The 27,133-nt window shown below is 38.5% G+C and overlaps 2 protein-coding genes across 3 annotated transcripts; both read right to left on the minus strand.

Moving 5' to 3' along the window:
- Window positions 1–1,174: 1,174 nt before the first annotated feature.
- Window positions 1,175–2,655, minus strand: LOC131792345 (histamine H2 receptor-like). The gene has a single exon (XM_059109748.2). It carries the CDS (start codon window positions 2,574–2,576, stop codon window positions 1,668–1,670), a length of 909 nt encoding a protein of 302 aa, XP_058965731.2. The 5' UTR covers window positions 2,577–2,655; the 3' UTR covers window positions 1,175–1,667.
- A 1,352-nt stretch (window positions 2,656–4,007) lies between these two features.
- On the minus strand, window positions 4,008–27,026 carry LOC131779601 (uncharacterized). Of its 2 annotated transcripts, XM_059096198.2 has the most exons (28): window positions 26,844–27,026; window positions 26,688–26,766; window positions 22,136–22,245; window positions 20,532–20,649; window positions 20,389–20,435; window positions 19,948–19,985; window positions 18,573–18,773; window positions 16,116–17,980; window positions 14,776–14,815; window positions 14,371–14,405; window positions 14,158–14,203; window positions 13,399–13,487; window positions 13,260–13,299; window positions 12,663–12,736; window positions 11,660–11,696; window positions 11,438–11,577; window positions 10,997–11,018; window positions 10,355–10,422; window positions 9,944–10,004; window positions 8,809–8,993; window positions 8,441–8,468; window positions 8,135–8,208; window positions 7,721–7,884; window positions 7,116–7,261; window positions 6,658–6,713; window positions 6,484–6,520; window positions 5,545–5,689; window positions 4,008–5,060 (listed from the first exon to the last, which is right to left on the minus strand). In XM_059096198.2, exons 1-28 carry the CDS (start codon window positions 26,933–26,935, stop codon window positions 4,793–4,795), a joined length of 4,305 nt encoding a protein of 1,434 aa, XP_058952181.2. In that variant the 5' UTR covers window positions 26,936–27,026; the 3' UTR covers window positions 4,008–4,792. The 2 variants fall into 2 exon arrangements, with proteins under 2 accessions (XP_058952181.2, XP_058952250.2); XM_059096267.2 differs by lacking the exons at window positions 26,688–26,766; window positions 26,844–27,026 and adding an exon at window positions 25,692–25,823.
- Between the last annotated feature and the right edge of the window lie 107 nt (window positions 27,027–27,133).

The raw sequence follows: 27,133 nt of genomic DNA on the forward strand, positions 1-27,133 counted from the left end.
ATTATAAAGTAATTATAATGATTGTTGTGTTGCATCGCCAAAGATGTCCATTTGCACTGAGATGCTAATGAAAATTATAAACCCATCTATATCAAATATTATCTTAGCATGAAGACATAACTGTTACCATGATCTGATAAATACTGTTCTATCAAAAAATGTTTTGTTTTTTTCTGGCACAAATTGAAATGAACGAGATCATTACAAGTTTTTCCTTAATTAAGAATTGCAGAATCTATTTTGTTTCATTTTAATAAACGTTTGGCAGACTTCCAGCAGTGTCCTCGTTAAACAACTGTCACTTTCATTAGAAGAGAATTCGGTTTTATCAACTGAGCTAGTTTTTCATGAACAGAAATAGAAAGTGAACTATTTTAGGTAAAGAAAAGGAAGCCGTGTTTCCCTTATCTCGAATTTGCTGTTACGTAATTTTCACGTTTAAGAGAATTTTCCTTGTCTCAACATAAACCCTAAGATTATCAAGTACGATGACTGTAATAATAATGAGTTTAGTCAATATATAGTTGATCGTTGAATAAAAGACGGAATATAGAAAGCAGTGAAGAGTCAGTATCCACCGACTGAGCCATGACATGAATACACACAATTCTCCTGATCTGGTATGAAAATTTTATCTGGTGGCTGACGGACACTTACGTGCTTTGCAATGCGATAAAAGGAATGAAGAAACTTAACTAAGATTTAATTATGGTGACTTTCCATGTTTTATTTGGGAAATGCCTTGCGGAAGACGTCTTAACACAAGTAAGTCTTTTCCTCATTAGACTACACCCTCTTAATATCCGGTATTGAAATAAACTTTTCTCCCCAGCAGGATTTAGTTTAAAGTTAGATAAATCAATAAGGAGTTTTACATCATATCCATTTGTCATTAACAAGCTGGCAGCACCTTAATCAAAATGTTTTCAGTTATGCTCAGGATATTGCTGAACAATGGAAAAAAAACAATTCTGCGAGTATATTTACTCAGTATATTTACTGTCGCCGATCATTACAAATGAAATGAAGTTGTCATCATAAGGTGTTTCTAATATTCGGAATCGCTTGAACCTTTTTGAAGAAATTCGGTGAAAATTTCTGACTACTGGGCATTTCTTTTAGGACCGTGCCTTGCTATGGAACAATTAGTGACAGCTTATTTAATTTCCCTTATGCAGTCATCACCATCTAAACAAATCAAGAGTACCAACATGACAGTCGTCTTTCCAAGAGTGTTTTCAAAAACTGTTTCGGTTGAGTAGGTACATAATTGATATAGCCGTAAACCCAGTGGGAGCCGCAAGGAAAAGTGGTGTCAAATTACTTATAGGCAAGATGTGATCATGAAATATTCAAGATGTAAGACAATCTAAACACATACATCAATTTCTCGTAGGAAAGTAAAGCTTTCTAGCTGAGGGGTACACATTTGTTCCTCAAGAATCTAAGTCAGATTTTGAAAAAAGTATTTTTATTTACAAACCAGTATTGTTCGAAAACTGGACTTCCCTGCGGCTGACATGTAGACAGTTTGAAAGCATTGGCGTCAATCTTCGAAAATATCACAAGGTTCAGATGCGGCGGAAACATCGGTTATGAATGACAGTCTTTCCCAGGACTCCTCTATTGCTGATCGCACGTAATGATAGAAACTAGCTTATTTTTATTCACCAAAAAGCCTTGCACTTTTTGCCAAACAATTTTTTAAAATCTTTTCGTAACTCTCCATGTCTGAATCCATAAACCCACGGATTGAAAGCAGAGTGGTAGAACGATACCAGCGCGACCCACAGCCATGAGTTGTTGAGTTCATACTCCGTGCAGACATCATCCTCAAATAGAAGCAAAAAATAAACAACAGCGCTCGGCGTGAAAGTCACAATAAAGAGACAAACTATTATTCCGATGGTTACTGCAGCCTTTTTGTTGACCAAACCTTCCCTTGGGGCATTAGGATTGTTGATGATATCGCCATTTTTTTCTCTAACGATGGTAAAAATTCTCCCGTAGCTATAGCACATGATGAGCAAGGGAACTGCAACAGTTGCAATAGAGCAAGCAATCCATAACTTTTCTAGTTTTCGGAAGTCATTAATGAATAGTCTTGGTGAACCAAATATGACAGATCCCAACCAAATGAGTAAGATGATCACAGTGCAACGTTTCCTAGTTATAATCTGATGATAGCGCAGTGGATAAATAACGGATATCAGCCGGTCAATGCTCACAGCACTTAAGCTATGCGTCGTGGCCGAAGTTGTCACAATCCAGAGAAAGCCTTCGAGCTTGACGAGCCATCGCGGTTCAAAAGCGACCCCATAGCATATGTATAACGGTATAATCGTTAATCCTATCATCAGATCAGCCACAGCCAACGAGATAACAAAAATGTTATTCATTTTTTCCCGGACCGTTCCACAATAACGAAAAATCACCAGAAGTGTCAAATTTCCTCCTATGGCCAGAAGTCCACAGATGGAGCAAAGGAAGACGAAGATGATCGACTGAAGCTTGCCCAAGCCATACAAACATTTCTTGGACTCGCAGTCTTGACAATGATCATCCAGTCCATCCATGTCAGTTGACTTGTTTGTGTGAGAGAAAAATTAAGGTTTAGCTATCTTAGACTAAAATTCGCAGTTGCAGCGAACCTTTCGGTCTAATAAACAAAAAAACGCCTACGATTCCAAACACGTTCCCAAAAAGACCCTACGATTGTCAATATTCCAATAGCAACACGATCCCAAATGCCACCTATCTGTCTAGTAACATATTAAAGCTCAATTATTTCAACATACTTAAAAAAAGTTATTAAAAATTGGAAATGAAAAACAATAATTTCGGTTGCAGCTGATAAAACAAAGCTGCACCTCTACAATTTCGTTCAACTTCTCAAGTTCCAAAGCAGCGAGGGAAACATTTTAGATTTTTTAACACTCCACACCAATCAATTTTTTCGCGTACCAATACGTGAAACTGGCTGCCTAAATTTAGAGGTAGCAAGAACTGACAACTTTTTAATGAATAGATCTGGACCTTGATGCGAAGTCAAATTGAATGAATTAATGTAAAGTAAACTTCTGTGTCATAAAGAAACACGATGTATTTGAGTTGCGTTCAGTTGTTTACAAAAGACATTTGGAAAAAAAAAGAGTGAATCGCCATCATGCTTCATTTCGTCCAGATTCTAACGGCGTTAACAAAGTAATATTCCACACAGCTCTCCCAATTAAAAACTAAAAGGGTATCCGGTAGCATTTCACGAGCTCTGCTCGAGGTCTGTTTTAAAGGACGCAAAGTGATCATCATTACTTGCAATTTTGTGAACCGATGACTCCCCCGCGTTTCTGACTTTGGTTCCAGGTTCCGCTGTACATGAAAAGACACGAATTCACCAAAGTTCATCGTTCCTCGAGATTTCCAAGCAGTCGAAGAAAACGTTCACGACACGATCAATTTTATCAAGGTTATTACAGACGTAAATAATGACAAATTTTACTGTGTGGGGGAAGTCCCATATTTTGCGCTCAGCATATCTGAGTTTTAGCTTCCTCACACCCAGGTTCCTGAGGGTTATAATCACTGCGGAAAAGACACAAGTAGGGAGAGAAGAAGAAAACATGGAGGTGAATATAAAAATGCTAATCGGGAACAAAAAAATTAAATGTATATCATAAGAGGAAGTGCCACGAGAAACACGGAAACAAAATGAGAGACAAAGGTGACGTTAACCCTTTACACCATAAAATCAGTATGCATTTTCTCCACACTGTTTTCTATACATTTTCTAAAGTGCTGACAAGGAGAATTTGTTTAACAATCAAGAGCTTCTTCAGTTGACGATCATTTCTTTAATTCTCATGACCTTGATGTGTGATTCAGTGGTGATATTGTAAGGAGATATTAGATGCTAATCACTCTTAGGGGTTAAATGGTTAATGGTGAAGCGTCAACGGATGTAAATGATGCAAGATTTCTAAGGAATACACCATAACCAAACGCAAAACGACAGTCCAAATGGAGAGTTGTAATGAGCGCAAAATAAGATATTCTTGACAAGTGGCAAATTTACAGTTTATCATTGTAGCCTGCGAAACATTTCCCTGAATGCGCTAAACATGCTGGCAGCTCCATCAAGAACATGTTACTTCATCATTTACAAATAAAAACTATTTTTTTAATTCTTCATTTTCTTGCTATCTTTCACTTTTAAGTTACAGCAACTTATTGGCAAAGGAAACACCAGACACGATAACAAAATGTTTCCTCATTCCACCACTGGCTCGATACAATGATGTTGGAAAGCAAATTGTTTCGCTCCTTTTTTTCCTGCTCATGTCCAAAGGAAATGTATAAAAATAGACTCGTGACCTTTCTCTTTTACAAACGTAACTATGCCCATCCTTACATACAAAACTCAGCAAAACATTGGGAAAATGTCTTTTCCCCACCAAAAAGTTCTTACAGTCGACAACCCTTAACCTTCAATCCCTGTGGTTATCGGCGAGAACTAAACTGCAAAATTAACGACAACTCTGCTGTTCTACTGGCCGAGAGCTTATTACAACAATTTAAATGTGCTTGCGAACATACTTCCAACGGTAACAGCGATGATCTACGTCCATTTAAAGGGAACATTATTTAAAAATCGCATCATCAGATCATTCGCTTCCTCTTCAAGCCGATCGGAGAGGTTTCATATCCGTTTTGTGAACGGCATTTATCTCTAAAGAGCTGAGAGGTGACCCTTAGCGCCCGACTTTGGTTCCGATATGGTGGATGCTTCCTGATTTCAGGTCATGTGAACGGATTCCACTCTAATGTTTAGGAGTCTCCTAAGATTGTAGTTTATAGGTACAAGTTCCGCCATCGCCTCATGGGTGCTGCTATCCGCTGGGGTATGTTTTGGCACAACACAAAGGGGTCTGTCGGCAATTTCTGCCATAAACTGGGACCAGGGCATTTCTCGTATGTCTAATCTTTTCGCCTTTTTAATCAGAGCCCCTCGGCTTATTCCAAGATGCTCCAAGACATCAGATAGGAGGAAGTAATTTCTTCGCCTAGCAGGAAGCAGAACAGATGGACGAAACGAATCAGAGATACACGTAAATCACGTGTTTAAGTGTATGACGACATGAATTACCCCGGAGTCTCCCAGTATATACATGAAGTAAGGTTATGGAGGGTTACTGCTAACCACTGGACAAATTCTCCGTGAACTCGCCCAGAGTTCGGGGTATTTCATATCGAGAAAATCTCTTTGCTCATTGGTTTGTTGCCGTTGTTTTAGACTTCTCTTTCATTTGGCAAATTATCCAGGGCCATCCTTTTCTGGTCTATTCAATGGGCCAAACATTTGTGCAACAAACTGCATCGTAATCATCCATGCACTGATAGCCCTGGATAAATGCAATAATATCCTTGACAAAGTTCAAGCAATTGTCGTATAAAAACAACTATTTCATAAGTTCTAAATTCTAAAAAAAGAGGAAGAAAAAGTGAAAAAAAAAGACCAGAGTTTCTCAAAAACAAGTGCCTCCTTACCCAGATGATAATTCATCATTCACCATAACTGGCAGATTGTAGGTTGGAAGGTGAGGTCTGTCACTTAATTCAAACTCTCCATCCGGGATAGTTTCACTCTTAGGAACTCCCTCAAATATTCCAGACATGTGATCCAGTGACTCATCTAATATTAGTAAAAATAACAATAATAAACACAAGCTTTAATCATTAGTGCAAAATTTAAATCAAGGACATCATAACCATTATTAAATGTTAGCACGTTCTTTACGTAACAATATACATGAAAAATTTACGGGCGTCTGGTTGGCTGAAAACGAGTGCATTTTCATTGCAAAGTTGTAACACGAGTGAAAATTACAATTAGCGAGCGCTGTCAAAATTTAATTATTTATAAGTAACAAAATGATTTCTCGTGAAATTTGGTGTAAATAAGCACTTGTAAATTTTTCAAAGACTAAAAATTGCACTCGCCTTACGGGCGAGTGCAGTTTGTAACCATGAGAGTTTACATGAGAGTTAACCCTTTAACTCTCATGTGTGACCAAGACAGCCGGAATTTCTCCTTACAACATCAATACAAAATCAAGGAGACAAGAGATGGGAATAAAGAAAATATCCATCAAGGGATTATTAATAGATCCTATACCAAATTCTCCAAACCCACATCATATGAATCGTATGCCAGAGAGTAAAGAGAATTACTAAAGAGTTCTTGACCACACCAAAAACAAAATCTATGTCCATTTCAGAAATAAGGACACAATTCTGTGACATATTGACCCGTTTAAAGCGATGCCAAACCAGCCAAGAACGATTAAGCCACATTCAGGCTCGACCACGACTATTGGTTAACCCCTGGATGGCCATCAAGTTTGGTGAGAAATTCACTTCTAAGCCAATTACTATACAATGCAGTTCAGTTAAAAAGTTAGTTCCATCACTTCAATCCTCACTTACCCATGACAGCACATGATCCATCAAATTCCCAGCATCCCTACACGAGCCAAAAAAAAAACCAAAAAAACAGGGAAAAAAACATGTCAAGCAAGCACAAAGCAATCAAAGCAAAGAACTCAACTTCACTCGATATATAATTGGAAGAAAAACTCAGTTGTAGTCACTTTTAGTCACCTCAGTTTCTGTTGCAGTCATCGGAGGGTTCTTCAAATCAACATCCTCGAGAAAACCTGACGAAGAAAATAAAACACGATGAGTTAAGCGTAAAGTTATTGATCATAAAGTCAATTCAGCAATGAAACTAAAAGGTATAAACCGTGATCATAACTCACTACAAAAGAAAATGTCAGACGATGTACATTTTGAAAAAAGGAAGAAACTCTCTACCTGTAGTCTAAGATTCCTCTTCTACTGTTTTGTTACCAAATTTTATTCAAGCACCCGTAAATCACGTGTTTCCCTAACATCCAAGGTTCACCTCGACCAATGAGCACAAAAGAATTGCAACGCATTTTCAGAAACAATCACTCAATCAATGGGTCATTCAGTCAGTCAAGGTGTCAATAAGCCGGTCAATCGATCAGACGAAGTTGATAAATCGAAAAAGATATTTGGGTCACGTGCCCCCTCACCTTCTAGGAAAGCCCTGGTGTTGGAGTCTTTAGTGCAAGTAAGGGCGCTGTTCCCGGAGTACGTTGCAAGCTTTGGGTCTGCACCGTACGATAACAAAACCCTAAGCACATCCACGTAACCTCCTTCTGCCGCGTCATGAATGGGCCTAACGACCAGGTGTAAACATACGAATAAAAAAGTAAATAAAAGAGAAAGCGAATGAGTAAGCACGCGTGAGTGAGTGAAGGACCGCTAGATTATGTGACTAAGAGTGAGTTAGGGCCTATTTACACGGTACGACTTTGTCGCATGCGACAAGCTTACGACAGGCTTACGACACGAATTGTTTCGTGTAAATCAAACCTACAACTCGCTTACGACTCTTAAGTCATGTCGTAGGCCTGTCGTAAGCTTGTCGCATGCGACAAAGTCGTGCCGTGTAAATAGGCCTTTAGGGTGTGCGGGTGTGCGTGCGTGCGTGTGTGCGTGCGTGCGTGTGTGCGTGCGTGCGTGAATGACTGACTGAAAATTGAGTGCGTGGACGCATGAACGAGTAAGAGCAAGCGCGCATGAGCGAACAGATGAGCGATAATTGTTCAATAAAAAGAGGAAACGTTAAACTCACCGAATGCCATCATTAGAGCAGGCGTTTACGTCAGCACCGTACTTGGCAAGCACCTTGACGACATCAACTTTGCCTCTAGAGCAAGCCTCGTGTAACGGCGTCCAGCCAGCGTTGTCTTTGGCGTTCGGGTCGACACCTTGATGGATATGGTGATGAACCGTTTCCTGGTAAATATTAAAAGCACGATGGATTCATTGTGTCGCTCCGTATTAGTCGTGATATTTTACAGACGTCTTTGGCTATTTCTATTTCCACACCTCTGCGTGAGAGCAGCTGTTTCTTATTTTTCCTTAGAAATTTTGGGCGGGGAAATTGGTGCAAAGTCAACCGAGATTGATCTTCTTGCGCATGCTCAACGTATGACCGCTGATCAAAGAAAGAAGTACAATAGTCAAAGGCATTCTTGGTACTCACGTGGTATCCTAATCGTGCTGCTTTGTGCAATATGGTTTCCCCTGTGTTGCGATTCACATTCAACTTCTTGGCCTCTACAAGAAACATCCAGAAGTGGTCACCACAAGAGATACGCACGTTATCTCTGATTATCGTTCCCACTTTGAATGGGGCTAAGAAATGGGAGGCCATTACAGAGATAATTATTCACAATTTCCGTCCTGCAGAACTGAAAAGCTAGTCGAGGCGGTGGGTGTTCATGATGCTTTATTTCTAACAAAAACAACAAACTACTAAAACCCCTTGTAAACTGCGGAAAGCACATACCTCTCAAGGTATCATCATCACTGGTTTTCTACGAGAGGACAGAAGAAAGCTTGTCAAAGACCTGCCGGTGATGTCTACATTGGTCATATATGATACAGGAACAAATAATAGAGAAATAATAGATATACTCACTAAAATCTTAGCAAAAGATGAAACTATCTTCGAAGTTCTTTCAAGGATAAATCGATCTTTCATTTATAGAGAACAGCAGGCAAAACTGCACACGGAACAAGACCCAGACCAAAACAAATTTCGATTCCAAGCGTATCAACAAACGATTACTCATTGGGGCTACTTTAAGTGATCATCTCTGAATTTATCAACATATCGACAACTGCATTATATCCGATTTCCTAAAACAGAATTACCTCTTCGACAGAGTCATCCAACTCCCACTTTCCGCGTGCTTTTAGAGAATTCTCTACAAGTTGTTGGACCTCCTCATTCTCAGCGATGATACTTTTTCTGATAGGTTTCGAGTTGACACTTTCAACCACCAGCAGAGGGAACTCAGACGTCTTTGTGGTACTCTTATCATTGTCTGGTTGGCCTTCTAAAAAAGCGGTATTTAAGAAACTGAGTGAATTTTCATCTACTGAAAAATAATTTATTAGCATCACAATTCACTACGAATATTTACAGTTATTGGCAGGTAAGCAGAAAGTACCTTTGTTAAATATCATAAGGATTTCATAGTTTTTGGCTGGACTGTCTGAAAGTAATTGTTTAACCCGAACATAAATAGGAAATTGCAGCAAATTTCGTGCAACTTTGACGCAATTTTGATTTGCTTTGTGTTTAGTTTAGTTTTTTTTCCTTTTTTTAAATAATTCATCCTGTGGTAAACGCCAAAAAAGAATGGGTAAAAACGTAAGGACCACAAAAATTTAGCTTTTTCTCGGTTAACCCTTTAGCCCCCGAGAGTGACTGGCATCTAATTTCTCCTTACAATATCACCACTGAATCAAACATGAAAGTTATGAGAATAGAGAAGATGATCACCAACTAAAGCAGCTCTTGACTGTTAAACAAATTCTCCTTGTCAGCCTCTTTGGAAATGTATAGAGAACAGTATGGAGAAGATGCATACTGATGTTAGGGTGTAAAGGGTTAACCACACTTTGATAATCCTTATTCATTCCAAACGATCCTCGCTCACTTTTTTTATTATTATTTCTTCCTCTTTGGAGTTTGTCTTCCTTGGTGAACTATTTACTCTTTCGAGGTTTCTTTTTGATAAACAAACTTTGGGTCAATATCAGTATCTGGGCAACTGCCCACCTACCCCTCCCCTAACTCAACAACAGTCAATTGATAGCAAGTTAGGGTTAATGTTGGGTTAGGGGAGGGGTAGGTGGGCACTTGCCCAGATACTGATATTGATCCCAAACTTTTTCCACAACCTCCTTCCCTTTTTTCTCACCTAAGAAGAAATGAGTAACACCTTTCGAATTTGCCTTAACATAACCTTGACCCTCATCAATGCCTTGCCTCGTCACTTACCACCATCCGTCTGCTTGGACTTTCCACGCGTCCGAGATTCGAGAACCACTGGCTTGAAATCCTGTTCAAGAGAAGAATGATTAGGCAGCATGCACTATGCCTCACACATGTCTCTTGCACATTACAGCGCACGAGGGTACATTTCTACCCGTGCCAACAGTACATGAAAGAATTGGCTGACGTTACGGAACAAATGACAGTTTTAAGAGAAAAATTGTTCCTTGTGAATGTAAAGTAAAGAAGTGAAAGATGTTTTGGATGAGTTAACAAAAAACTTAGGGTTGATCCTAGACGTTTTGAACAATGTCGCCCTTTTGATTTCCACGGATCGTGTACGCACAAATTTGAGTTACTAAGAAAACAGCGTTTTTTAGAGCAAAATAGAATGTTGAAAAGCAGAAGTTAACGTACCCTAAAACCTTGATACGCCGTGACCAACATGTACGTCTTGGTAACACGGTGAGTTCGGTCAGTTTTAGCTAAGAATAACAATAAAAATAAATCATTATTTTGTCACAAGCAAATGGGTTTTACGCTCATAGATGAAATATATGACTGTCGTTTGTCCGTCCTTGAAATAAAAATCGATAAATTAAACAGAAGAGTGCTCTATGCTATGATAAATCTTAAACGTTTCCTTTCCCTACGCAAACAGATGTCAATAATTCCACCATACATATAATCTTTAAGTATCATATGGAGCATAGAGAGATTCTTTAAGTCACAGGAAGCATCCGCCTGTACCGCCTGTACCGCCTGTACCGCCTGTACCGCCTGTACCGCCTGTACCCTTAACCCTTGAACTCCCAAGATCTCATTGGTAATTCTCCTTACTGTCTGCTATACAATTCTTCTGATGTTACTTCTGAGAATTTGGTATTGGATCAACTAATAATCCCCTAATTGATAATTGTCTTGGTTCTCATCACTTGTATCTTGAATTTGTATTGATATTGTAAGGAGAAATTCTGTCTTGGTCACTCATGGGAGTTAGAGCGTTACTACAGCAATCTTTCTTTTCAAGATCTCATCTGACATGAAGCTAAAACTTACCGTTTTTGTCCACAACAACTTCCTGAGAAGGAAAAAAGGAAAACAAAAAATTATGAGAAAGTGTGAAATTTTACAACAACAAAAAAACTAAAGGAAAACTTCCAGTGGTCCCTGAGGACGACATCAAATCTCTTTCGTGTGAAGTTTTGGTTTTCTTTCGTTCAAATACAGTGACAGCGTGAAAAAAGAACGTCATCTTTCAAAAGAATACAAAAAGATTAAAGAGAAGACCTTAAGCGTTATAAGGAGACTTTCCTTCCTTTCCAAAACACTAAGGATAACCTAAACACGCTAGAAAGATAAAAAGGGGCCAGAGGCATGTACAAATAAAAGTTTGTTTGATTGGGATTATAATAAAAGAAATAAATCCATCTGCAATTTCATCTATGAAAAGAAGAATGGTCACAAGTGTTCTGTTGATCCGAAACTACATCAACTGACCTGCTTGTTCACTCGCAGCGGCTCTATCTCTACTTTCGCACGTTTAACAGCTTTTTTCCCCATTTCAACTGGGGTAGAGGGTCTTTTGCATAAATGTTTTTCTGGAACGTTCTCCTTTTTGGTATCCTTAGGATCACAGGCTAAATGGAGGAAAAAAGAAACTATGTGAATCTAAACCATGAACAACTACAGAAACTCAAAATCGGAGCAAGCTATACTCACTTTCGCTCGAGCTTCTTTTCAATTTCACAGGTTTGTTCTAATAAAAGAGGAAAATGGTTTGGTGAAAAGTGGGAAGTCATTTCTCGGTGTACATAATTTCACGTAAAAGGAGCAGGGAAATTGTCCAGCAACTTAGGCGACTTTTTTTAATTTGAAATTTTACGACAAACACCAGAGCAAATGAAAAGGTTGCATCCTCTGCAAGAAAATAACGAGTATTGTTCAGCTTTGCAAAACTAGTTCCCAGACCCAGAAGAAGACCTAGCGCCTGTCAAAAAACATATTAACATAACTAAGAAACTTCGGTTACATTTCGGTGTTTCGTTGGCTCCTCTGAACAGAACCACACAATATGCAAACAAAGGTGTTCCTTTCTAAAAAAACCGAAACCACAAAAAGAAAAACACGTTTCATAAGCATGAGCTATGTTTTAGCATCGTGAAAAGCAACAAAATAATTTCAATTCAATGCTAAAGATATGCATTATTTTTTGCTTTTTTTGATGTTCTCTTTTCGCTCTCAAATTTCAGTTGACAACAATTTTATCTCCAATTACAGTTATTGCGAATATCATTACATCAAATATTCTGAACGCATGTGTTTTAATTAAGATCACGAAGTTTCTTCGAACGAAACTATCGCAAGTGCCTAAACACATAGTTCTAACGTGCCTTAACGTGTCTTAACAACCAACGTGTTGATTGCTTTTCAACATGATTCGTCCGACATCGAGCGCGACCTGAATGATCAAATGATACCTTCAACTACCGGTGCATTTCGAAACTAATCCAAATATGGGCAAAGTTAGGTATACGAAGCCTTAAACCACAAATAACTCGTCATCTGGTTAGCAAGATGAATTCACAGCATTATCGACTGTCGGTTTGTTTATGTTATGAACTAAACAGAAAACATTTCCGCGAAACCTAAATGTCGAGAAACACAGCAACGCGAAAAATTTGGAAAATGGTCACAACTAGGAAAAAATGATGATTATATTTACCGTGGTTTGTTGCTTCGGTAAAACAGCTGCTTCTTGTGGGGCATCCTTTGGTTTGGGAACAAAAGCTCGTTTCTCTGCGACCAAAAAAAAGATTATCATAAAATATTAATAACATAAACGGGTAATGACTGGTCTGAGGGATTATTTACTGTCACGAAATAACGTATCACGATAATGTCACGCGCAAAAACGCAACAGGATTTAAATAAGGGCCTTACAGCTTTGATAAACATTTCAGAACTTATCGTAAACATGTAGAGCCTAAATATTCGAAACTAGAAGACAAAATCTTTAAAATCAGAGTTAAAATTCTATTTGGAGGAGTTAGAGTGGTTGTTCCTAATACAAAAAGTTGCAGTCTTGAGAAGCATGTGCTAAATTCTCCGATTTAGACCCTTTTCAGTTTTAACATTCTCGAAAGTTTTCAGTTTTGAAATTCTGGAAATTTTTTTTTATTTTTTGCCCTTTGGTCATTTAATTTTAGGTTTTTGCGAGTAAAAAGTAAAAAATTTTGGCTTTTGTAATCTGAAGAGTTTCCTTTCTCGACCGCTTTTTTGCACCTCGTTGTTAGTTATTAAATTTAGTTATACAACTTACCTCTTTCCACACGATTTCGTTTCAACTTGGGTTGCTCATCCTAATCAGAAACAAGAAATTACAGGGTCATTGGGGCATAATCACTCCACGTTCCAAAATGCCATGGAAGCATCAAACAATTGAATAGAAGCATTCTTACACTATTCTGCAATAAGCTGGTTCTCCGCTTCTTTGTGACAGTTGCTGTCTGCTTTTCACTGCTAGTCACCGCTGAATTGTCCTCTTGGCCTGAGAGGTAAAAGGCAAAGTCAGAAAAACAATGAAAAACGTCTTATGACCCAAGACAAACGAAGAAATCGACCAATACGATACAAAAATTAACAATACCAGTCTGAATCCCAATCTGACCATTACAAACGACCTATCTGTGACCTATAAATTAAGGGGGTAAGTTTCTAAAGAAACTGTGGTGCTTCGTCGGTGGGAGAGTACAAAAGTAACTTTGAATTTCCTAACTATGCCATCATGATCAAATTCTGGCAAACATTTTACTAATAGTTGACACGACTTGGTATAATTTGTAGTAACAAAGCTTTGGCCACCATGAATAATGGAAGAAAATCAAGACTAGAAGAACATAAGAAAGGAGGAAATAGAGAAGAAACTAAAATACAAACAAATGAAAAAAAAAATTCAACCCATTTCCTAACTTGGTTTTTGACTCATCAAATCGAGTCCATTACAACATTTTGAGTCATTCTTCTTCAACGAGAGAAAAAGTAAAAATAACGGTTTAAAGTGATAAAAAAAGAGAAAGATAGGAAGAGAAATAGAGTAGGCGTAAGACTAGGTCCAAATGGACTGCAGATGGCCCAGATGAAAATATGGGCCCATGTTATAAAAACGCACAAAACAAGAACAAGCTTCTTCAATTCGCACTCTTAGCCAAATAAGTTACCTGTAGACTTCACCATTATACTTCTCCTCTGAGAAAACCAAAGCCGCTGCAAAGCAAGTTGGAAATAAATAAGTATAAAAAACACAAATCTGATTCCGAATTTAAGGGGGGGTTAAATTGTACCAGGCCAAAATATGCACCTGCGATTAACTTTTGTTCCCCATGATTCCCAGTTAAAATGTCCACTATGACAAAGAGGTTTTTTCTACTTACTCTCCGCTTAAATTTCTTTATCCACACCTTTGTTGCTACAAAATGGAAAGAAAGGAATTAATTATACCTTAAAAACCAGTAAAGCGTACATACAGAGGAACAAGTACACGCAAGACCGAATTTGATGACCACGAAAAAAAAAAACCCACAAGAAAAAATTTACACAAATAAACTCATCCCTACCGTTCGCTACAAAGATTCCGTACAACCACAGTGCGATGCACTACACTACATTTCACAAAATTCCAATAATTCATTTCAACTATACCACTTTAGGTTGGCAAATATACAGCGATGTTAAGATATAAAATTTTCCCTAGGTGGTTGGTTTCGTTTGGATAAAAGTGTACTCGACAGATAAAAATAACAGAAAAAGAATAAGTTGGAGCCTAATGAAAATTCTACCTGTTTGTTTCTTTCCATCATTTGGTAAAGTTGATTTTTCCTAGTATAAACAAAATCAAATCAAACAGAATTAAATACACAAAGAAAATTTTCTGTTCCATTAAACTACAAAAGGAGGAAGGTTTTTCTTTAGAAAGACTTGCTTAAGGTTTGATAACATGTGTGTATTACACTAAAAGTAAATTAATGTAAACATCAAACACAAATTATTGATGAGCTAGAGCTCAGTAGGAAGCATCGAAACCCATCGAGATTTGGGATGGTGGAAAGCAGTGAATTATCACGTCTGGCGAAGGTGGCGAGACTCCAGCTGACTTTATATTAGTCAAATAAGCCTACATGCCACCTTAAATGACGTATCAGCTGGAGAAGCGCTTGGTAGAGAGCTCTAAACTCCAGGGAGGATTTAAGTCGTGAAAAACTACACTATTAACTAAAATATGTCCTTTAGTGACAAAACTTGACTACTATTTAATGTAACGATCGGAACTAAATGTACAAGTTGTGAACAGCTTAGACAAGAAATTAAAACATTCCAGAAATATTAACCAATGAGCTAAGGAGGTCAAGAAACATCTTGAGAGCCAACTGGAGTAAGCTCCAATGCTTCAGTTCAGTGAGAAACAAAGCCACGGTACACGGAACAAATAAAAAATATCTATCATAAGTAATTAAAGGTTCCACTTTTCTTTTCTTACTATTTGTTAATTTTAATTCCATGATTATTTCTCTCCCACCTTCTGGACAAAAATTGATTAAAAACCATCCTGTTTGGATATCTACCTCGAAATGTACCTACCCTTCGTAACCAAAACACGCTAGCAAGATATTATCTGTATTTTACCTAGATTATTAACATCATGATTAATAATGGTAATTGAATTGAGTGGAGTGCAATTAGGGCTGAAATCATACGCGAGGTTCAATTACCACGTTACTACATCCATTTTGAAATCGCCCAAATACAGAATTTGGTCAGTTCAAATATTTTATTGATGCAGTACTGAGTCGGTTTGAAATTAAATTCATCCCTTTTTTGGAGGAAAAAAATTACACTTTTGGAAACAAAACTTGCAAAATTTGCCACATGATACTCTGTCTTTCATTTTCCTGCAATTTGATTGGTTACTTTAAACAAGACTTGAAATCTGATTGGTTGTATTTTTTTTAGTGTAGCCTTCTTATTGACTCAGAAAAAGATGCGATTTAAAGCAAAAAATGGTGCGATTCGTGAATAAATCGCTCCAGTTAGAGCCAATCAGATTAGAGGGACCACCAGTGATTTCAAAATGGGTGTAACAAAAAGGAAAACTGAACTAATTCAAACGCGGATACAATACCTTGTGTCTTTTCCGTAGCCGCCTTTTGAATGAGTCTTTCTTCCTCATTTCTTTACATTTCTCTTTCATTTCCATTTCACTAAACTGCATCATTGCTCTTTGTAAAGCTCTTTCTTCACGAGTTAATTGGCTTGGGTCTCGGTACAAGTCCCCAACGCTGGTTTCACGGACAGGCGATGGAAGCCTGGGCTCAAGGCGGCGAATCATTGCTTTGTTTTGCTTTTTCCTGGAGTTACTTCCCTTGTCCTCACCAATGTCTTCAAGATTTTCTTCGTCTTCAATATTTTCTACGTCTTCAACGTTTCTTACGTCTTCAACATTTGCTTCTTCTTCAACATTTTCTACAACTTTAACGTTCGTTACGTCTTCGACACTTTCTTCGTGCTCAACATTTTCTTCGTCTTCAACATTTTCTACGTCTTTAACGTTTCTTACGTCTTCGACATATTCTACGTCTTCAACGTTCTCTAAATCTGTCTTATCAACAGGAGAACGCTCTTCCAGGCATTCCCCAAGGCGATTTACACTTTCTTCTGCATATTCTTCCACGCATTCACTTACATTTTGTTCCAAATTTGAAGGAGGATTGTCAACACCTTCCAAATCCCCATTGCACACCACATGAGACGAAACAATCGATTCGTCAGTATTGATTTCACAAACGTTTTCAATTTGTTGGCTGTTTGAAGAACTCCGAACCGTAAAAGGTGACTCGCAGCTTAAGTACCTTTCTATGTCAGGGCTGTTTGCCGACTCACGCAAGGCACACTCGTAAGATTGATCCGCAAGCTCCTCTTCCACAGAGCCCATTCTGTTAAGACTATTTGTTCTCGGGGAGATTGAATATCCAGTTTGAGGTGGTAAAGAACGAAAAACATTCGGTGGTTGAAGCGAAACTCGCGTATGGCCAGAAATACCGGCATTGATTACACATTTAGCAGGGGAAACTGGTCGAAACGTCCTCTCCGGTATATCGGGTGAAGATGTAAGTCTCTCAGGGCAAATTAAGTCTGGATGCGTTCGAATCGGTAAATTGTTTCTCTCCAAAGCAGTCACGGAAACAGGTGGAGGTATCACACCACAAGGTATTCCTGCAGGTGAAAGCAGTGGTAACACCATTACTTGTCCCTTAACAGGAGAAGTAACAGCTTGCAATTGTGGGCACGTTGGGGATTGCAATCCGTTCGCCAATGGCTGTGAATGCACAGGTCTAATAGCTGCAATGTAGGTATTCGGGGGAGGAGTGCCAGTACCAATAAAAGGACCAATTAGATGAGTTGTTGCTATATTGGTCTGAGTTCTGTCAACGTTTACTTTTTCACTAGTAATCCCCGTGGAGTCTAAACTGATCAGGTCAGGTTTATCTACAGTACAAGGTTGAATAGCCACGGGATTCGTATTGCCGTTATATCCAGACGTAGGAACCTGATTGGGATACGTATTTTTAACACTTATCGACCCTGATGCTGGATTGACGTATTTTATCGGAGTCACTGAAGGAAATATTAAATTCGAGTCCACCTTAGTCCGCCCTGTCGGAATTATCACTTGAGTCCCAACAGGGTTAGCCTGCCCGTTTATAACACGCGCTGGGATGGCATTTGATCGCATGTTGGACGCGTTTAACTGTGGAAATTGTTGTAGGGGCCGACCGGAAGTAACAGCATCATAACCCGTTCTCAAAGGCTGCACCGCAGGAGGCATGCTACTTCCAAGTTCCTTGTTTATAGATGTTAACTGTCTGAGTTTTTCAGAAAAAGGAAACACTCTGTTTCCTTCCATAGAAGTCGTTCTTTGAATTTGCTGTTTAAAGTAGGAGGTAACCTTTACATGTTCACGGACATTACTTTCTTCCGTTGCGGTATCTACGAAGTCAAAACAGAGTAAGTGGCGTCAGTTGGAAAAAACAAAAAAATGAAAATAGAAAAATTTAATATGCATATTCAGATTTGTCCATTAGTGCTCTTTCTGACTTAATTGATGGGCGATTGATTCAGACGTAAACAAGATGAACGAACATTGACGTTACCTCGCTTAAGACATGCAAGACAACGCTGATGTTTAGCCATTGACCACCGAAAAAGATACAATTCAAATACAGGATTTAACTCGCAACACTACTATTAACAAAGAGCTTCAACTCTTAGAGGCAAAATAGAGTGATTCCCTTCATATTTGGTTCATGAGTTAAATTAATACATGTAACTTTAGGGGTGACTGAAGTTTGCACAAGGTAACCTCATTTATATAGGAATTTTCAAACATCAATCATGGTCAGCGAGACACCATGCCGCATTGACAAATTCTAGAGTGTTCTGGTCTGTTCCCTCAAGCACAACATTCACATGTAAAAACAAAAAGGCTTGAGAGAAAACCTGTTGTAACGACTGTGCTAGAGAAACACTCGTGAGCACAAAAACCATATATACTACACGGGGCAAACTAAAATTCACATACTCGACGCCTTCTGTTTTTCTTCCACTGCTGTCGGACGAGCGTCCTTCGCCGATCCTTTCCCATTTGGTACAGTCTCGACGATGCGGTTTTGAGCGAAGGTAGCGGCAGATCGAAAGTTGTTGTTGATATGTTCGAATACAGAACGTTCATTTCTCAATTCTGACGCTGGTTCAGAGCTTTCGTTGTTGAGGGTCGTGGCAGCTGTCAGGAGACAAACAGAGTCACACAATTAATAATTGAACATTGATAAGTTACATATGAATACATTAGCGCAACCCTCACCACTCAGTTCTTGAAACGATCCTTGATTTGGTTGGTATTTCCAACCGCGGTACTGAATCCGACACTAATTTCTAAATAATCGTATCACCAATAGGAATGAAAATGATGATGGAGAAGAATTTCCTACCAACGAAACTTTACAATCTCTTCAAGTACTGTTCTAATATAGTAATTGTACCAGTAAAAAAATTCGTCGTTGATAAATTTTTCCTTAGCGAGGATCTTATTCAAGTACTGTTGTGACATATTTCAGAGAAGGTGACGAAATATTGAAGAAAAACTTGTCGTATGTTTTTATTCTATCTACCCTAGAAAGGAAAACATGTCGAGGGTGAACTTGTCCAAGAAAAGCCACTAATGTAAATACACCTTTAGAGTTAAAGTTGGGTGATTCTGATGACAGTTTCAAGCCCGATTTCTAAGTTTAGATTTGCATTTGACCATAGCATAAGATCAGCTCATCACACAACTACGACAAGCATGTTGGTCTGTAAATCATGCTAGGGATAAAACTCACCGATAGCTTCACACATCACTAAAACTGTCCTTCTATTATCAAACATAATTTAAAATTCTGTATGAATTTTAAAACCTGCATAATGTGCTTGGAACAGGAAACGTTTCTGACGTATACAGGGACTGTGAATAAGAACAAAACTCCGTGTACGTACCCTGTACATCATTTTTATTTGCATGAAAACAAAAATAAAATATTTTACATGTCAAAGGCTTTGTATTTACACCCCAATGTACATGTAAACAGAGGTTTTGAATACCTCGAAAATGGCCGATTGTAATCTCGCTCCTAACCTTTTAAACCCTAGAGTGACCAGCATGCAATTTCTCATAACAGTAATATTGCTGAATCATTCATTACGATCATGAGAATATAAGAAATGATCGCCAACATAAGACGCTTTGATTGTAAAATGAATTTTCCATGTCAGCATCAAAGGAAATGTATAAAGAATGCAGAATGACACGGAGAATATAGATACTGATGTTGAGGTGTATCGATCTATTTTTTTGACAATTCAGGTTTTTCTTTCCCTATGAATGCAGATCACCTCTCATAAATTCAATAATGCCTCACCTAGAGTCACGTCATGATATTCAACGTTCAGGTTTTTCCTGTCGAGGAATAAAATTCAACACCAAAGGTACACAGTTAGCGTAGATAAACATGTATATGTAAAAAGAAAAAATGGACTTTTAGAAAACTTTTGTGCGCAGAAAACACAACCACTCTTACAAGACTCTAATTACATAGAAAAGGAAAGACAGAGAGAGAGAGTTATTTCAAGAATAACCCAAGGAAGAAACAAAATAATTTGCTTTATCAGAGTTCAACCGTGTAAGTTTAAGTAAAATTTTCCTTTTAAAGAAACATACGAGAAATATCGAATAATCGTACAGATAATCATTTCACGGTAGTTAAAATAGTTTGTTACACTCGTCAAAGAATTAGTGTGACGTGAACTGCTGTGTAACGGTTGATTAAATAGTTGTGTGACAGTCTACATTCCCATCGTACCTTACAACCTGGACAGTTGATTCAGTCACGCCATTGACATCTCCCATCTGCGTAAAGAAGAAAAAATATTGTCACTGCCCTTGGCTGCGTATAGCAGAGATACGGTTCGACTTGATATCGACACTGCATTTACTGATACTTGCCGGAATTTCGCGTTGTAACACCACTTGTTCGCCGTTATAGCGAGTTTCAGCTTTTACTGCGGGGGATTGTTTTAAGTTATCCGCTAAAATCTTCACGAACTTATTTCGGTCCGCATATCTGAAAACAATCAGAAAAATAAAAAAAAAATAGACAGTCAGAGACAGTATGGGCGACTGATATAGCACAATTTTTATAGCATTGAAAAGAACAAGAGGTTGTGTAATAACGCTAGAAGGTAGTGTTGCAAAGATACGGTACGACTCAGAAATAAACTTGATATTAACACCTAAAGGAGGCAGTAGCCTCAACAGTTACGAATCATTAGTCACAAGCGTGACAAAGTTTTTCACGGATAATTAACCTCAGCGGTTGTATTATCCACACATCATCAAGCAAACGTGTAATGAGAATATTAAAACTTATTGAGTAGAAGTTGTTATCTGGATCTGACACCAAATTCTCCTAACTTATTTACGATGAAATGTCGAGCTGCTATAGGGGAAATCAATCAGGGTTAACTGAAGCCATATACTATTAAAATCCACATGCGTCTAGTATCCTTCCTTTTGCTTTTGATCGAAGGCGTCTTGTTTGCAAATTAGAAGAGAGATGGTAAATTTAAATTTGGCCATCGGAAAAACAAAGTATATCACTCATATTCCCAGAACACGTAATAAAACGAAAATCAGGAATATGTCTGCAGAATAAAAATTGAGGCTCCTGTAAAAAATGAGTAGTACATATTCTTAATTTCAGCAGTCTCTTTTTTTTTTCTCATCTTTGCTACATGAAATACTCATAATTTCTTCCTTCTATGGGCAACCAGGCCTTTCTATTAGTTAACTTTCAACTGTAAATATTACACGTTTGGCGATAAATGGTAATTCTTCGATTGTAGCATTCAGATAATTATATTCACGTTGTAGCAACGATAGTTATAAACGCTTTGATACAAGCTGCTGAAATCATAAATATGTCATTTGATAATCGAACGTGATCTCACACAGAACACTTTACGTCTTTACGTGAGACCGCTTGAGGCAAACTTATAAAAAATAATCGATCACAAAAAAAGTGTATCTAATTCAATGGTTTATCTTCCATTAGAATCAAAACACTGTCTTTTATTAAAATTACTTTAAAATGCTGACTGTTTTAACCATCTGTTGTACTAAAACATGCAAAACACACAACGCCCCAATGGTGGAATAATACACGTCAGAAAAGCATGAGGGTGTTTAATATAAAGCATTAAGTCAACCTTTCCCAATTCTTATTGCACCACAGCAATTTTTCTTCTTCGAAACAAAGTCACAGAAAAAACTCAGTTGGTTGGGACAAACTTAATATACTAATGGAGCCATTCGACTAGGTTCGATCGCGACGAAGTGTTTCGACAATTTCTTTAAAATTCGACCGTTTTCGAATTCAAAACCGTATGACGATCTTGTTCGATTGCCCACGCTGGGATTTCTCGATCAATCTTTATTTGTAAACCAAATCTTTTGCCCTGAAACAAAGATTTAAATTAAATGCAATAATTTCTTGCGGTTTCCATTCCCAGGCAGTAAAGGAATTGACAGGCAAATCTAATTACACGTACCTTTGAATGATCTTCTCTACACTATTGCCACCATTTTGAAGAGAATCATCCGGGACATCGTTGGAGCAAGATACGTCCGCGATATCGATCACTCGTGGTGCAGCGGTACCCTAAAACCCAGGGATAATAATAATCTGCTAGGCAAACCGTTCATCCTTTAGTTTCTATCTTGAGAAATAAGGTAGAGCGGCTAAACTTTAAGAATAGAGATGTGATGACCATTAAATGTAACGTCATGATTTGAGGTGTCGCGTGACAGTTCACGCAACGCTTAAAGCGTGTCATGTAAAAGCCTTTAAAATACACTGAAGTCAGAGACCAATTCTTAAATTAATTGAGAGTGACTTGGGGTTTACCAATCTTTCTAGGGAGACTGAATAACTCAAAATGATTATTAAATATTTCAACAGCTCGTATTTCAGTTACATTTGTCGTAAATCGGAATATACCATTGTTACAAGCAGATATTAGAGCTAAAAAATCCTCAAACAAACAATCCCCTCTGATTTTCACAAAACGCAGAGCAGAGTTCTGTTCCATCCAAAAAAAAACATCCCACATCTCTGCCTAGTCACAATCAATCAAAATACAACGAGAAATAAGACATTTACAGTAAAATCCAAAGTTTAAAGTTTGTCGCATTCATTTGACAAGGAGGCAAAACTTCGTTAATGACTGATGACAAAATGCAATGCCCATGGTGTTATCGAAAACAGTTTATACAGATTTTAAAGATTGGGGGAAAAAATGACAGCAGAAACACAAAAGTCACACGTCCAAAATAGAGTGACGTGTTGTGTAACAGTTCGCGAAGCCTTTAAACAGTGTCACGCAATGAACTTTGAAAAACATCTTCCATCAAACTGGACTCTGAAACATGCTTTAAATCACATCCTTCAGAGTTCCAGGCCAACGGGCGTTCGAGGCACTGGGCTTTTTCTTTCCTCTTCTTCTTCTTCTTCTTCTTCTTCTTTTCTTTAATGCAAGGGAGGCGTGCAAGACATGCGAGATAAAAATTTGGTGAGCTACCGATTTATTGATCCTTCCGTTCAAGATGACCAACCAGGAGTAAACAGATTTCCATTTGAAGTAAGAAGAAACACCGACGATCAATCTGTAAGCTTCAAACTGCAAATTCCTTCTTCTGAATGAACACTGAGAAAAGACTAAAACTATTCCATCGCGATATGTTCAGGGTTAAGAAAAGTTGTCTTTCCCTGTCTGATATTGTACCCAGAACGAGAAAGAACACTATTAAATAAACAAAGAATTCCTCCTCAAAGTCAGGGACAGGGAAAAAAAAGTTAAAGAGTTCGCTATTTCTATAGTGAATATGAAATACGAAATAAGTTTCGAAATTTAGAGCATTCATGCAAATCGCAGAAAAATAACATTGATTAGATACAAGTATAAGATAACCAATATCAGTAGGGTTCCCTACAAACGTGTAGGATAGCTCAGAAGTGATAACAAAGGTATTCTATTCTTATAATAAAATATAGTTTGATAAAGTACCGAAAGGACTCAAGATTTAACCGAATGGTGTCACTAAGGGTTTACTGCATAAACGGTTATTGTGGATGTCATGCATTTTCTGAGTTCTATACGTCCTCTAGCACACCACTCTGAGTGAAAGTCCAACACACCCTTGAGCTTGAGCCAACATCGGCCTGCAAAGCCTTATATTGAAATGCAACTCTCCACAGCATGAAACAATTAAAAGTATGGCTTAGTTCTCCCCCCTGATACATCGAAGGGTCAATCCTAACACTCACTGGGCTACAGTGACTGTTCACAGGCACTGATACACAACCCTAAGTAGAGATTTCTAAAATCTGATTACTCTGAAACTCAGAAAACGGTAACACTAGAAATACATGAGAATTGTGATTGTGTTTCAAGGAAAAAGCCAATCGGGTTTAAGAAACAGCAATAGTAACCAGTCTCAGGATTTGAGATTTGCTCGCGTGTCTTGTACTTTAAGGAGGCCAGTCAGTGCGCAACTGGACCATCAGAAGTTCTGTCAGAATCAAATCATCATCATCATCATTCATTCAATAGTATATCTACAAATTCAACGATATGGTTGGGCGAGGAGACCTCCAAGAAACCACCAAGCTTCTAGAGGGGCCTAACTCGGTTGTCAGTATGTTTGTAATTAAGTTGTGGGTGTGGGGCTTGGTCGATGGATGTTGGGTGAGAATTCCAAATTTCAGGACTTTGGTAGTGTTAACGGTTTTCTGAACTTAACATTAACACCACTACCATTTATTGAATCTGAAACCTATACAGGAATGGTTCTGATGTTGTTTCCCAAACTAGGGCCTTACGCAAAGAAGGCACTGTTCACTACAAGTTTATCATAGGAACTTCGCCCTGAATTACAGCGTAACAACATGACACCGCGTGATCATCCACTCGGAATATGTGTGCTGCATGCTTTGTACAGTACGAATATGGACGATTACGACTTCCTACGACCTTCGAAATATGCAAATTAGAAGAAGTCTTTCAACGCCACCTCTGTTATGTAACTCCTTCTAGGGTGAAACTTCAAAACAACCCCGTATCAATCTGAGGGTTAACAGCTTACTAGAAGAAATGAGCCTGGAACAGGGAAACAATACACATCTTCGTCTACCTGTTTTAATACAGTGTGCTCTCGATCCAAGTTTTTAGGAAATGTAACGTGAAAAAACCACCAGTCGACTGAAGGATACATCCTTAAAAACGCTTACAATTTGTCATTTTGGCTTTTCGACCCACATTTACTCTGGACTTGGAGCTATCTGTGCGATAATAACAAAACGTTGCTGAAGAAAATTTTTTACTTCGAATGTTGTTGGACAGCAACCAAGAGTTGAGTCTAAAAATTTGCCCACTGAAAATTAGTTCTTTCGTCTTCGCATTCCAAGTTCTCCTTAAAACGTAAAATTAGAACCAGATGATTTGTAGGAAGACTGATGGAACACAGGTATCAGTCACGTTTAAAAACTGATCCAACTTCTACCTTTCAACCCGCTCATAATACACATGTACAGAACCCTTTAAAAACAATGCGACGAGAAAAAAACAAGGACATGGTCAAGTATTTCTTAATCGAACCAATTTTCTCACTCCCAGTAGAAGCAAAACAAACAGCGAATCTTCTGGACTGAATAACCGTTGTGTTCTCTACGAAGGTAACTGTAACATTCTGTGAGTAACGGTGCACCGACATTCTATGCATAAAATCGCTGGAGGAACGAGTTTCACCGGCCATACTCACGAACCCTCCCTAACGCCTATTATTCAAAGAGAGTTAGTTCTACCACACTAGACTACTAATATTCCCTTCCCCTCTTAAATGTACACGGTGAAAACGCAGTCTGGATCCTGCAAACAAGTTATCTCATTTTTAAAATTTGATTCCCCGAGTCCAACAGTCTACGTGTTAGACCGACAGCGAATGTAGACATCACGAAGTCAGCGCGGCCCTGTAATACTAGGTAGAGCTTTCTTCGACGTTCTTCGACTGTTTCAAAGCACAGGAAACTAGGAGAAACTTGACAAATACCTGTTTACGTTCAACGGACGTGATCATTTGATCACAAGCGTGGTAACGCTTCCTCGAGGAGAGTCGTGTGGTTTCGATCCGCGTACGAACACTCTACCCCTTATCCAACAAACAAAATGGCGGTCTAACAGGAATACGTCTTGTTCTTTCTAGTCCCGTGATACGACCTCAGAACCACGTCATAATCACAAACAACATGGTGGGGTATTTTGCGACAATCAGTGACGAATTGAAAATGTGCTTTGCCTCGAGTGATGAATATTCATGCTTGAGCTAGTGGTTTCCAATCTGATTTCTCCTACATGTCGCGTAAATTTCTGGAAAAACCTGCCTAAAGCTAACCCGTACATCTGTCACGAAAACTGACTTTAAATTTTAAACGTGACACACAGCTCAGGCGAATTACAAACTCTTGATGAATTCTTAAACACAGCGTCGAGGCGATTAAAGTTACTCAAGCATCGTCAAGGAACGCAGCGCTGCACCACAGAACTAGCATCGGGTCAAGAGGTTGAATATTGCGAATCATTAATTCTTTCGTTCTTACAAGGCGTTTTCCACTTGCAAGCGTCCTTTGCTATTTGTGTCAAGACGTGTGCAAAACACAACTTCTGTATTATACTGCCACGAGCTAATAGTATTATACATTAAGAACCGATGCATTGCATCGACCTCGCTAGACGACCCCATCCCTATTCAGTTCTGAAATTTATGCGCTGTGAGTTCGATGTGTGTTTCGCTTTTTGTTTGTAATGAGCCTGTTACTTCTCAAAGAGGAAACAAACGGTTTCTAAGCGTCGAATTTATACGCCAAGTTTCACTCTAAAAGAATACTTCCAAAGCTGCAAGCCTAATAAAACAGCCATTTACATTGCGTACTCTGAAATACGTCTCGGAATTCAGTAACTAAAAGCACATGATATCCAGTCTGTTCTCGCGTGGCGTGTTCTGTAGTCTGTGTGTTAAGCTGTTCATCTTTGACTAAAGTAAAATTACCTTCTCATCAGGGGATGCTTCTTGATTACCAGCAGAGTTTTCTTTCTCCGTTTCACCCACGTGAATCCCATTAGAGCACCTTAGAAGAGAGAAATAACAGAATATTCACACGCGATTCAGTCGATTGATCACGGAGACGCCAAGCAAGTTGCTTACAAAGATTGCTCTCTTCCTTGAATGACCACACGATCGCCGCCGTTTGACACGCCAAGAACATCCCAAACATTTCGATCAGCATCGTCAGCCATACTAATGAGGAATGTAAGACAATGAACCAAATGGAAACCATAAATTGGGAAGCATGGCGCATTCGACAACTAAAGTTACCCTGATCTCGAGTTCAATTGCTTGCTCATTACCTATACGTGACGTCATGCAAGTTGCGGAGAATTTACATATTGAGTCTGCGTGTATTGTCATAGGCAAAATAAAAAAACATATGTTGA

This window comes from Pocillopora verrucosa, chromosome 6 (genome assembly GCF_036669915.1).
Source record: "Pocillopora verrucosa isolate sample1 chromosome 6, ASM3666991v2, whole genome shotgun sequence".
In the NCBI taxonomy this organism is placed as follows: Eukaryota; Metazoa; Cnidaria; class Anthozoa; order Scleractinia; family Pocilloporidae; genus Pocillopora; species Pocillopora verrucosa.

Excerpts from the sequence above, each read along its gene's own strand:
- LOC131792345 (XM_059109748.2), bottom strand. The coding sequence starts at position 2,576 with ATGGATGGACTGGATGATCATTGTCAAGACTGCGAGTCCAAGAAATGT.
- LOC131779601 (XM_059096198.2), bottom strand. The coding sequence starts at position 26,935 with ATGGCTGACGATGCTGATCGAAATGTTTGGGATGTTCTTGGCGTGTCA. Across the intron at positions 17,981-18,572 it reads AGAAAAACAGAAGGCGTCGA|ATACCGCAACGGAAGAAAGT; the intron begins GTATGTGAATTT and ends TTGACTTCGTAG. Across the intron at positions 10,423-10,996 it reads AGTTGTTGTGGACAAAAACG|CTAAAACTGACCGAACTCAC; the intron begins GTAAGTTTTAGC and ends TGTTATTCTTAG.